At 49.7% G+C, this 11,649-nt stretch overlaps 1 protein-coding gene across 1 annotated transcript in view; it reads right to left on the reverse strand.

Moving 5' to 3' along the window:
- Positions 1 to 1,454: 1,454 nt before the first annotated feature.
- LOC119294307 (probable apyrase 3) overlaps positions 1,455 to 11,649 on the reverse strand; it is a 16,348-nt gene continuing 6,153 nt past the window's right edge. Inside the window, exons 3-7 of the mRNA XM_037572519.1 lie at positions 3,052 to 3,125; positions 2,893 to 2,949; positions 2,702 to 2,794; positions 2,363 to 2,568; positions 1,455 to 2,220 (exon numbers count right to left, since the gene is read on the reverse strand). Coding sequence (XP_037428416.1) covers positions 2,034 to 2,220; positions 2,363 to 2,568; positions 2,702 to 2,794; positions 2,893 to 2,949; positions 3,052 to 3,125 — 617 coding nt within the window. The 3' untranslated portion in view covers positions 1,455 to 2,033. The remainder of the gene's footprint in view (positions 2,221 to 2,362; positions 2,569 to 2,701; positions 2,795 to 2,892; positions 2,950 to 3,051; positions 3,126 to 11,649) is intronic.

The raw sequence follows: 11,649 nt of genomic DNA on the forward strand, positions 1-11,649 counted from the left end.
AGGGGGAAGCATTGATGAAAAGTTAGGTACAAGTTTACGTTAGTCTTTATAGGTGTAAGAACGAATCGTTTTCCATCCAAAACATAAATGGGAAAGGAAAACGATTGGAGCCGGTGCGCCGGCCGAACTTTGCGCCGGCTCGCGGGCCACGCTGGCTCACACGAACACGCAAACAACCACCTCGCGTGAGACGCGTGTATATGGTGGGTCCCGCACGACTTTTCCTCTTCTTCCACCTCCAGCCCATCCATCGCAGCTCTGCTCCTCCACACAGCCTTCCCAGGCTGCTCGCAACCTCCAGAAGCTCTCATTGGCGGCGAGTGCTCGCGTGCGACGGCGCGCAACACCGCCCCTCCTTCATGGCCGGCGAGCCCCTCTGCCATCCTCCTCCTTAATTTGTATCCCCGCTAGCTCCCCGCGGCCATGGCCGTCTACACCCCTCGGATCTCAGCCATGGCCTCCGCCCAACTACAACTTCGAGTCCCCGCCAGTGAAGCTACAAAAGCATCTATCGGGGTGCTGCAACCAGAGCTGTAAGCCTACAACCACAGGGCACACGCTGGACGGCGAGGACGGGGCGGCGCTGCTCCTAGCAAAAAACTAATGTCGCAATTTTTGCTAAATGCTTCAACCGGCATAACATTTTGCTACAACCGACATCGCATTTTTCTACAACCGTCGTCACGTTTTGCTACAACACATAGCCGGCGTCGCAGTTTTGCTACAACTAGCGTCACTTTTTGCTACATCCGGCATCACGTTTTGCTGCATCCATCACGACCGAGTTATGACCCGCGACGGCGGCGATGACAATTTTGCGGCAAGCGTCGTAGTTTTTTGCTACAACCGACAACACGTTTTGCGACATCCATTCTTTTTCTAGAACGCAATGGCTGCTACGTGCAACGATGAGCTACAAACGGCGACGATGGTGACAGACTTTTTTGCTGCAACCGTTTTCCCCGTTTGCTACGACCGTGCAATAGAAAGCTGCAACGGGCGCCATGGGAGCCACATGCCAGCGGCAACGGCAAACGTCGAGCTGCAACCGGCGGCAACAAGAGCTGCATCCAGCGGAGCTGCAACCGGCGACTGGTGTTGCCGGAGCCACGGCCATCACCAGCGAGGGGGAGCTGCAACCCACAGGCGAAGTTTTTGCTGCATGCGTGGATCTGGACGGCGGCGACCGGCGGCGAGTGCGGCATCCAGCAGCACGGGAGTGGCGGAGAGAGGGGTTGTAGATGAGGGGGTAGCGGCCGGCGGGCCAGGGGGCAGCCAGGCGACAGGGAGCCGCGCTCGCGCTGCGCGCGGAGAGGATGAAGGAGAGAGAGAAGTCAACGCACAGATCGGACGGTTGCTCGCTGGATCGGGTGGCTGGTGTTGGACCGGCCGAACCGTTTGGGCCGGTGCGCCGGCGCCTAACATCGCCCAATGGGAAATGTTGCTTCCGCAGTTGTGTTGTCAAAAGTTTTCCCATTACTACAGATAAGCGGTGGTTTCCTTCACTCATTATTCTCCACACGAGACAAGGACTACGTACGGAAGCTAAAGCATTGAGCCACGGCGCTGCTTGGATCGTAGTACAAGCTAGCGATCATGCAACGATCATACAACTTGGATGCGCTTCTTGGGCGCGATGGCCTCGATGGCCTCGCCGAGCGGCCAGGCGGCCTCCATGAAGTACTCACCGTGCTTCACCTTCTCCACCAACGTGATCTCCCTCGCCGGCGCCAACCCGAAGCCGTAGACGAGCAGCGTGTACTGGTACACCAGGTCCATGCAGATGTAGGGCGTCTCGCGCACCCCGGGATACGCCGCCTTGGCCTCCTCAAGGCTGAGCGGGCAGATCTTCTTGGCCGCCGCCCTGAACGCCCCTGGGCTGGACTTGGCGCTCGGGGCGTCTTTCTTCACCCACCCGACCTGGGTGGCCTTGCCGTAGAAGAAGGAGGCCGCATATAAAGTGGCCTGCCCGGCGCCGCCGCCACCGCCCCACACGCCGCCGAAAGTGCAGTTCTTGTTCGTGCACGGCGCGTCTAGCTTGAGCGCCTTGGCCACCTCCTTCCTGCACTTGGTGCCCCTTCCGGTGCCGCCGCCGCATCATAGACCTCGCCGTTGTAGGTGTAGTTGCCGGTGGATCCGCTTAGCATGCACGAGCTGAACGGCCCGGACTTGGCCTTGAGGATCTCCACACGAGCAGCCAGGTTGCGGTAGTACAGGTAACTGTAAAAAAATCAATTAAACATTAGCAAACAACTAAACAATTGCTCTTTTTTCATCATGTGTCTAGCTAATTTCTTTCAAAAAAAATGTGTCTAGCTAATTGACTTGGTGAATCATGCATGATTGATATGATGAGATGGACCTGTGCACATAGACGTTGTAGTCTTTTCCCTTGAGGTACTCCTTGGTGATGTAAGGGTCCTTGCCATCAGGCGTCGCCGGAGCGTTCGCTGCGGTGTTTGGAGAGACGGCGTACGCCATTTGGACCGAACCGCCACCAAGATCTATCACGCCAACGGTCTTCGAGTAGTCTCCTCCCAATCTATCCAGCAGATAGTTCAGAGCAACCTGCATACATATGGACACAAAAAAAAACAAATGTCTTTTTTTCTATTTATGATATACACAAAAACATTTCTTGATAAAATGTCGCTTTTATTAAATCACAACGGACAAAAGAAATGTTGATTGAAAAACGTACCCACATGTAAGACCCTTCTTGAGATCCCTCACGAACATTGATCCACTTTGGGTTGTACTGGAATTTGCTCTTGGTGTGGACGATATCCCTCACCTGTAATTGTACCAAGGAAGAGGGTAACACCAAGGCTAGCTCTTTCGATTACTCCTTGATGCATATATATTTACAGTGCTAATTAGTAAAACAATTACCGCTTGAAGGATCTGCTCTGATGGCTTATCTCCGATGAGTCTCAGCCCAGCCGTCGCCTGCTTAACATCTCTCATTAGTGTTCAATTACAATAGACAAGGTAAAAAAAGAGTTCAAAGATCAAATTTCAAATTTTCAATTAAATTTGAATATATATTACCCCTAGTTTAAGGGGAGTTCTGTTCATTTGCCACCAAGGGACGACGCTGTTTGCCTTGTCGAGCAGTGGTATCACTACCGGACTCGCGGTCTATGCCTACGGCCAAGGGCCGTCGGCATAGGCCCCCAAGCCGTCGGCATAGGTCTATGCCTACGGCTGCCGTCGGCATAGACCCGTCGGCGTAGATGCCGTCAGCGTAGTCTTGTCAGACCGTCGGCATAGTAAAGCCGTCGGCATAGGGGCCTATGCCGACGGCCTAGCGTCAGCCGTCGGCATAGTATAGCCGTCGGTAGTCTTTTTCGTCTGACGGCAACGGACGGCGCCGTCAAAAACGCGGACGAATCATGCGATGCCACGTGGCAGGGCTATGCCTACGGCAAAGCCGTAGGCATAGATGAATCTATGCCGACGGCTTTGCTGTAGGCATAGCCCTGCCACGTGTCATCTTCTGGTTACTCCTGGCAGCAGAGGTATGCCTACGGCTTTGCCGTCGGCATAGATTTTCATCTATGCCTACGGCAAAGCCGTCGGCATAGATCCGCCACGTGGCGAGCCCTGGTGACTCCTGGGCTTATATATGCCGACGGCTTTACCGTAGGCATAGTTTTTTTTCCCTGTTTTCTCTTTTCCAATTCATTTGACAGCATTTCAAAACAGAACAATATGAAATTATGCAGAAATATGACAGTTCATCATCTGAACATACTCAAGTTCACCATCATCATCTAAACATACTCAAGTTCATCACATCATCTAAAGATCATCACCGACTCAAGTTCATGAACATAAAAGTAGTGCAAGACATGAAACATCATAAAAGTAGGAATATGAAAGGCATGGCACGACGGCCACATGCACGGAATCATCAAGCAAGACCACCTCCGCCAAAACCACCACCTCCGCCAAAACCACCACCTCCGCCAAAACTGCCATCGCGACCACCACCACTCTGCCAGATCGGAGTGACTGGGGTCGACGGAGCAGGAGTCGAGCCACCGGTCCCCTACATGTTTTAGAAAAGATTCTAACAGTAAATATGATATGATAGTGTTGAATGAACGAGAACTAGTTTGTCAGTAGTTAGGCAAATATACTAACCGGACCATCACTGCCTAGTGCCACCCATTCATTGAACGTGGGCACGTGTGGGGGTTCTCCCGCAAGTGGTGGTGGGGGTCCCATTTGTGGTGGACCCGTGCCGTTACTCCAAGCCGCCAACATAGCCTGAATGTTAGTTAAACAAGCAAACTAGAAGATCAGAAGGAATGAAAGTGCAAAAATTTAGCTTGGTTTTAAGAGGACAGAACTAACCGTCATCATCTGACGGTTGTAATCATCGTTTGCCTTCACTCGTTTCAAGTACTCCCGCACCTCGAGATTCCTATGCTCGACAAACTCCTTATATGCCTACATAATTTAGATTGTTTCTAAGTGAGCAATGCTGAAAATAAACTGAGAATGCTAGATAGAAAAAGATAAAGAGGAAGTACTTACAGCATGCTGGCGGGCTAAAGGAGTCTGTGAACGCCCCGTACTCTCTAACTGGCTCGGGTTGCTAGCCCGAAGCTGTGTGTACGAGATCGAAGGAGTGATCAAGCCGTCGAAACACGGATACCGGCCATTCTTCTTCCCCTGGATGGCCACCACCGCCGTGTCGTCGATCTGAGACTGGGCGACCTCGGCAACAGGAACATCCGGATGCAACTCCTGATAGTGATGAATGTAAGACCCCAGGTGCTCCTCGGTCTTGCCGTAGTATTGGCTCTCGCCCTCCTTGCGACGACTCCGCTCGCGGGCCAGCTTCCACGACTCCATGTCTGAGAGCGGCCTCTTCAACTTGTCCTCCTACAATGTCAAATAGAAGTTAGCCATACATAACAACATGACGGTAAAGAAGAACAAAAATGCATCATGCACATAGATATACCTTCATGGCCTTGAAGCTCTAGTGGTTCCTGTTTCCTTGGCTGTGTGTCCCGTCGGCTCCACGGTTAGCCCGGCCCTTGATGCTCTTGGCAGCAAACTCGGTATCGGCGCCGAGCCACCTATCCACCAAACTCGCCCATCCGTCATGCCTTACATAGCACCAACGAGGAACAACCTGTGCAAATTTTGGAAGCATGACATGTGAGCACGAAACATAGAGTTGACTTCTTGAAACAATGAAAAGTTAGTAATAGTTACCATCATGAACTGCTCCCTGTTCAAGGTAAGTCGCTGCTTCTGCGCTTGATTTTTGGTCATCTTTTGGTGCAGGTAGTAGTGGTAGTACTGCGAGACGGCAACCCAGCGCACCTCGTACTGCAACTGACGAGCTTTCTTCTTCGCAGCCGCAAGCAAGACCACATCGGCTCTGGCCTTGTGCTCGTCAAGAACTCTATAGAGTTGCTGCATAAACCAGAAGCAAACAAGGCATGAGTTGAGTGATCCAATGATAAACTATGAACGAAACTGAAGACAAGTGATTCAGAAGAGAACTTACCCAAAATTTGGTGATCACGGCCTTAGCGGCCGTCCCGTACTCCGCGTTGCTGCAAGCCTCGTAGTGGGCCCAGCTCGTGGCCAAAACCCGCAGCTGCGGGTCCCTGTCTGGCCGCGGGCAGAATAGGCCAGGCCAAAAGTACTTCAACAGGATAGTGATAAGGCCGTTCGGTTTACGGCCATTTCCGCGAAGGATCCAGTTTCTGCAAAAGAATCAAATGATTGCCATGTGTACAATAAGAAAATGTTGTCATGTGTTGAAAATATGATTGAGAGGCACTTACTCTGTCCCCACAGGTTCAATGAGCCACTTGTGCTCCTCGATAGAAGGTGGTGTAGGTAGTCCGGCATTACCACGCAGCCACCCCTGCGGAGCACCCGGTGGCAAGTCACCCCACAACTCGGGATCAACCTCCCCTCCACCCTCCTCGCCCTCCTCCTCACCCTCCTCCTCGGCCTCCTCCTCCTCACCCTCCTCCTCGGCCTCCTCCTCCTCGCCATCAGGAACATACTCCTCCTCCTCAGACTCTGAAGGTGCCTCTGTATGGGAGGGCATCGAAGAAGACCCTCCTATTTCGGACACGGCCGGGAGTTTTTTGCCCCGGCTGCCTCTCCCCCACCTCCTCCTCCTCTAGGGGCTCTCCCCCCACCGCCTCCTCCTCTAGGGTCTCCTCCCCCGACCCCTCCACCTCCCTGTGAGGTGTCATCCTCGCGTAGTCGGGAGGGAACCTTGTGGGCTCGTCCACTCCGAGTAAGTCCTTTAAATTTACTGAGGAAACTGGCACCGCTGGACTTGCCCATGATTAGCAAACTTGCATTGAGAAGAGAATAAACAATTAGTAAGGATATCAATTAAACAAGCATACAGGAAAAACATCAATACCAGAAGAGCACATTAAGCATACTATTTTAATGATCATTAAAAGAACTTACATTTTCTAGAACCCATATGAATCATCACTATTGTAATCTATTTGTGGAGCGGTCTCATCATCACTATCACGCATATCTTCTTCGTTGTCTGACGGAGGTGGAGGCTCTTCCTCATCGTCAGCGTCTTCATTTAACTTTTCAAGCATAATTATGTCTCTTTGATTCACAACTGCCTCACCATCAATCCGTGTGTCGTCGTCGTTTGGGTCCAGGTCAACATAACCCAAGTCATCATCCTCGTTGTTTCGGACCACGTCATCATGTTCCTCTTGATAGAACAGTCCCTCGTATGTCATGGGGTTTATGTTGTAGTAGTCATCATCGTTCGGGTCCGGTAGCTTACCATGCGGTGACACCTTGAACACAACTTCCCAACCCTTTAGGTACTCTTTCTGGCATGGGTAAGGCAGATAATATACTTGTGTGGCCTGGGTAGCGGCGATAAAGAGATCAGCTCCGGCATAGACGGTTGATGGTTTAACTTCAACTAAACCAACAGAAGGCGTATGTCTCAGGCCCTTTTTGGGGTCGAACCATCGGCATTTGAACACAGTGAGACTTAGGTGTTCGCGGCCAAGTTTGAATGTAAGCTCGTATATTTTTCCTACCCTTCCGTAGTAATCTATTTTATTATCTCCTTCAGTGAAGACTCCGGTATTTATGGTTTTGGGATCAGGCCGACTGTTCTGGTGCTCCTCTGTATGGAAGCGATACCCATTCACATCATACTTTTCGCATGTCATGACGACAGGGTCAAAACCCATGGAAACCCATCTCAATTCTTCATCCATTGATTCGGTCGGATCATTTCCCTACAAGTTCAATTGAAATTATAGGGTGCATGAGTTTAATTGAAATTATAGGGTGCATGAGTTTAATTGAAAGTGTGAAAAATTACTTTCTCCATGAACCACGCAACGAAATTTTTCCTTCCATCAGCACCCTTTCGGAGAAGAGCAAGTGCCTCCGCTTCAGTAGGTGGCAGCATTCCTGTCCATTCTTCTTCAACGAATCGACTACAATAAGAAAAGCGGTATAAGAACTAGGCAAAGTGAACATAACGAATTGACTAAAAGAATGGTGCAAAGGTATTACCTCATCCACTCATCCTCAACTTCCTTGATGTTGTGCAAGATATAGAACATGACATCCTCCCACTCATCTCGTGGCATGACATAAGATGTCGAGCATCCAGCCCTGCCACCTTGCCCGGTGAATAGAGGCAACTTGGGTTTATACTTGGGTTCTTCTGTATTGTATCGAGACACCTTATTGTGCAACGTGGGAACATGGTCCGGATAGTAGGCTGTCCTGAGGTCTGCCACCTCCTCTAGGATAACTGCCTCAGCTATGGAAGCTTCAATCTTAGCTTTGTTTCCACATTTCTGTCTCAGATGCTTGTTCTGTCTCTCAGGGCCGTACTGCCAACGATACTGCACAGGGCCCCCCCAACAATACCACGTTCGCAAGGTGCAAAATGAGATGTGTCATTGGAGTAAAGAAGCCTGGCGGGAAGATCGTCTCTAGCTTGCATATCAACTCTGGCGCCTTCTTATGCATTTCTTTTATCTTCTCAGGACATACTTCTTTAGCACAAAGCGTTCGGAAGAAATGGCTTAACTCTGCAAGCACACGCCAGACACGCTCGGGAACATAGCCAAGAACCATCACCGGCATAATCCGCTCAATCCATACATGATAGTCATGACTCTTGAGCCCGGTCACTCTGCCCGTTGAAAGATTGACCCCCTTGCTTATATTCGACGCATAACCATCAGTGAACTTCACGACGTGTTTCAGCCACTTGAATGCCTCCATCTTATGATCCTTTTTAAGTACGAAGTCAGCATCTGGCTTGAACCAAGATTTTTGACTGCCTGTGGGAGGTTGCATGTGAAGACGTGGTCTATCACAAATATTCTGTTGATCGACTCTAGCATTAACATTATCCTTTGTCTTATCAGGAATGTTGAGGATCGTGTTAAAAAGGGACTCTCCGACATTCTTTTTGGTGTGCATCACGTCGATGTTGTATGGAAGTTTGAGGTCCTTAAAATAGGGAAGCTGCGTGAAGGGGGTAATGTGAGTCCAGTTGTGCGTCTCACCATATCCTTCAAAACATTTTTTCCCCTTTATCTTTGCCTTTGCCTTTGCCTTTGCCTTTGCCTTTCCCTTCACAGGCAGGCTTAAGAGCTTTGAGCTGAGCAAGCACATCCGCACCAGAAAACGTTGGAATCTCATTTACTTCATGGACAACTTTGCCTTTTGTGAAGTTCTTCTTGTCTTCCCTATCAGGATGGTCTAGAGGGAGGAATTGTCGATGCTGGTCAAAGGCAACATACTTGCCACCCTTCTTCATCCAAATGAAAATCAAGGCCTGCATGCACACTGGGCAAGGCATCTTTCCACTTGTACACCATCCGCAGAACAGGGCATAGCCGGGAAAGTCATGCATGCAATACTGTAGCCAAACTTTCATCAAGAAATTTTTCTGCAGATGTCGGTCGTATGTCAACCTCGGGAAGTACCAAGAATGGTGCAAATCATCCACCAACGGCTGCATAAACACACTCAAATTCTTCCCTGGATATTCAGGCCCAGGAATTATAAGCGACAGGAACATGGTCTTGCGTTGCATTATGTCGCCGGGAGGGAGATTGAGCGGAATAACAAATATGGGCCAGCAGCTGTATGGATTAGACGACATACCATATGGATTGAACCCATCACCTATTATAGCAATTCTGACATTCCCAGCCTCGGCTGCTTCCTCCGGGTACTTTATATCGAGTGACTTCCATGCTTCACCTTCTGATGTATGTACAATTTTTTTTGGATTGTACCTTTTCCCTTCCTTGTGCCACTTCATCATTTTGGCAGACTCCTCGGTGATGAAAAGGCGCTGTAGTCTTTTTATAAAATCAAAATACCGAAGAACCTTCACAGGGATTTTTAGCTGCCGCTTCTGACCATGCTTATCGACCACCTCAATATACCGAGAGGAACCGCACTTCCTACAGTAGTTGTCATCCGCATACTCATGCCTAAACAAAAGGCAATTCTTTGGACAAACATGTATTTTCTCATAGTCCATGGAGAGCGCCTTCATGATTTTCTTCGTACCGTACATGGTTTTCGGCAGTTCATGGCCCTCGGGCAGGCTGTTAGCCCATACTCCCAGAAATGCTTCGAAGCAACCTCGGCTACAGCCGTACTCAGCCTTCACTGCCATCAGTTGTGAGATGGCATCCAGCACAGACAGCTTGGCACCCTCATAGAGAGGTTTCTTTGACGAGGCCAAGATTTCCAGGAAGGCCTTTGCGGTTTCCTCCGGCTCCTCCGGTTCATTCGCTGAATGTGACGGAGGTGTCGGCTGTGCAGCAAAGACATCATCTAGCATGTCTCTAACCCCATCGTCCTCATAACCAGCGACGCGTTGTCGTATCACATCCTCTCTACCACGGTCCCGCTGGGCAAAGTTTATCGGCATATTGAAGTTGGGCATAAATCAATGCGTGCGAAGGTGCTTAGTCATCTCACTCTTATCTCTGCGGATACGTCTCCCACATCTGGCACACGGGCATTCTGGCACCATCCTCATTGGACTACGGAATATCTCTTTTAAAAACACATCAGTTTTCTCGACCCACTCTGTTGTTACTTGATTCCGACGGATAAACCCACTATACATCCACTGATTATCTGCCATCTCTGCTTTATTGGAAGCCACACAACAAAATTAAGGATTCATTTAAATTACCAACATCAATATTTTATTTTTTACAAGGTTGACGAGTAATCCACCTACATCTCTAATAGGTAAAGATGGGTCCTAATCCCACCCGAGAATGTGTAGATTGAGTACGGTCCATGCTCTACCCCATTCCGAGACAAAATTTCGGCAGCACCTCCCCGTTGTTCTCCAAATACACGTCTCGGCAAAATGTCGAGAGAATGTGCATCCGGAGAACAACAGGGAGGCGCCGCCGAAATCCTGTCTCGGAACGGGGTAGAGCATGAACAACGTACCCAATCTATACATCCTCGGGATGTCCGTGGAAAGCGCTGGACAATCCGAAAGAGCTGCGGTGATAAATATGCAATTGAATGCATATTTATCGATGCAACCCTTTCGGACGGGAGACCTAGGTTACGCGACTTGATGTGAAAATTCAATCTAGTGACATGGAAAAAAAGTCGACGAGGTCATGGAATTGTTGCTCACCCTCCGATGTAGAGGATGTAGTCAATCAAAGGAGGGACGATCGTGGACAAACACCTCCAACGTCGACGGTCACTCCACGAAGATGGAACACCACAAATCCTGTTAATTCGCCCAAGTGCAAAAAAATAGGTTAAGCATTGACAGTTTAAACTATGAAAAAAAATCATATTTCGTCAAGTGTAAAATTTTGTCCTTCAATTTTTTTAGCAAGATCATCATGATTAAATAACCACTCATCATATGTCAATTTTGGAGCACATCTCACACAACTATTTTAGAAACTAAATGTCACGTAGCAAGGATTTAGACACAACTTCACCTCCTATCCATGCCATCTCTAGACGTCAACAACTCAAAGAACATGACACAAACAGCAACTCAAAAATTTGTTTTGCATGCATATGTGAATAGACTTAGTGGCCGAATACACCATCCATTAATCTCACATGCATATATTGTCATAATCCATTACATATCATATTGGTACAAATATTAGGCTTATGGACATAAAATCTAGAAGGGAACAATGCTAACAATTACATCACTTGTCTTTATGAAGATAAGTTACACATGTCCATACATAGTAGTTATTTGCAGCAAATTAATATGAAACTATGAATGTCATAGTAGGAAAAATGAAAAAAAAGAGCATAGCTCACCGGGCAGAGGAGCATCACGGCGATGGAGGGGCCGGGAGGGACGGGGCTGGTCGTGGTCGGCCGGAGAAGCAGAGCCCGCCGCCGACCGGAGCTAGCCCAGGGCCGGCCGGGCAGGGACACGGGCCGCTGGCCGGAGCCGTGGCCAGGCGTGCTCGGGGAGGGGCCGAGGCGGGGCCCTGCCCGGTTCGTGGAGGCAACGCGCCGCCGACCGAGGCTGGGGTGGAGGCAAGGCGCGAGGAAGGGAGGGGAGGGGGTGGAGCGGCGACGGGCGGGCGGGCGGCAGATGCGTGGCGGCGGTGG

Source organism: Triticum dicoccoides, chromosome 4B, assembly GCF_002162155.2.
Source record: "Triticum dicoccoides isolate Atlit2015 ecotype Zavitan chromosome 4B, WEW_v2.0, whole genome shotgun sequence".
In the NCBI taxonomy this organism is placed as follows: Eukaryota; Viridiplantae; Streptophyta; class Magnoliopsida; order Poales; family Poaceae; genus Triticum; species Triticum dicoccoides.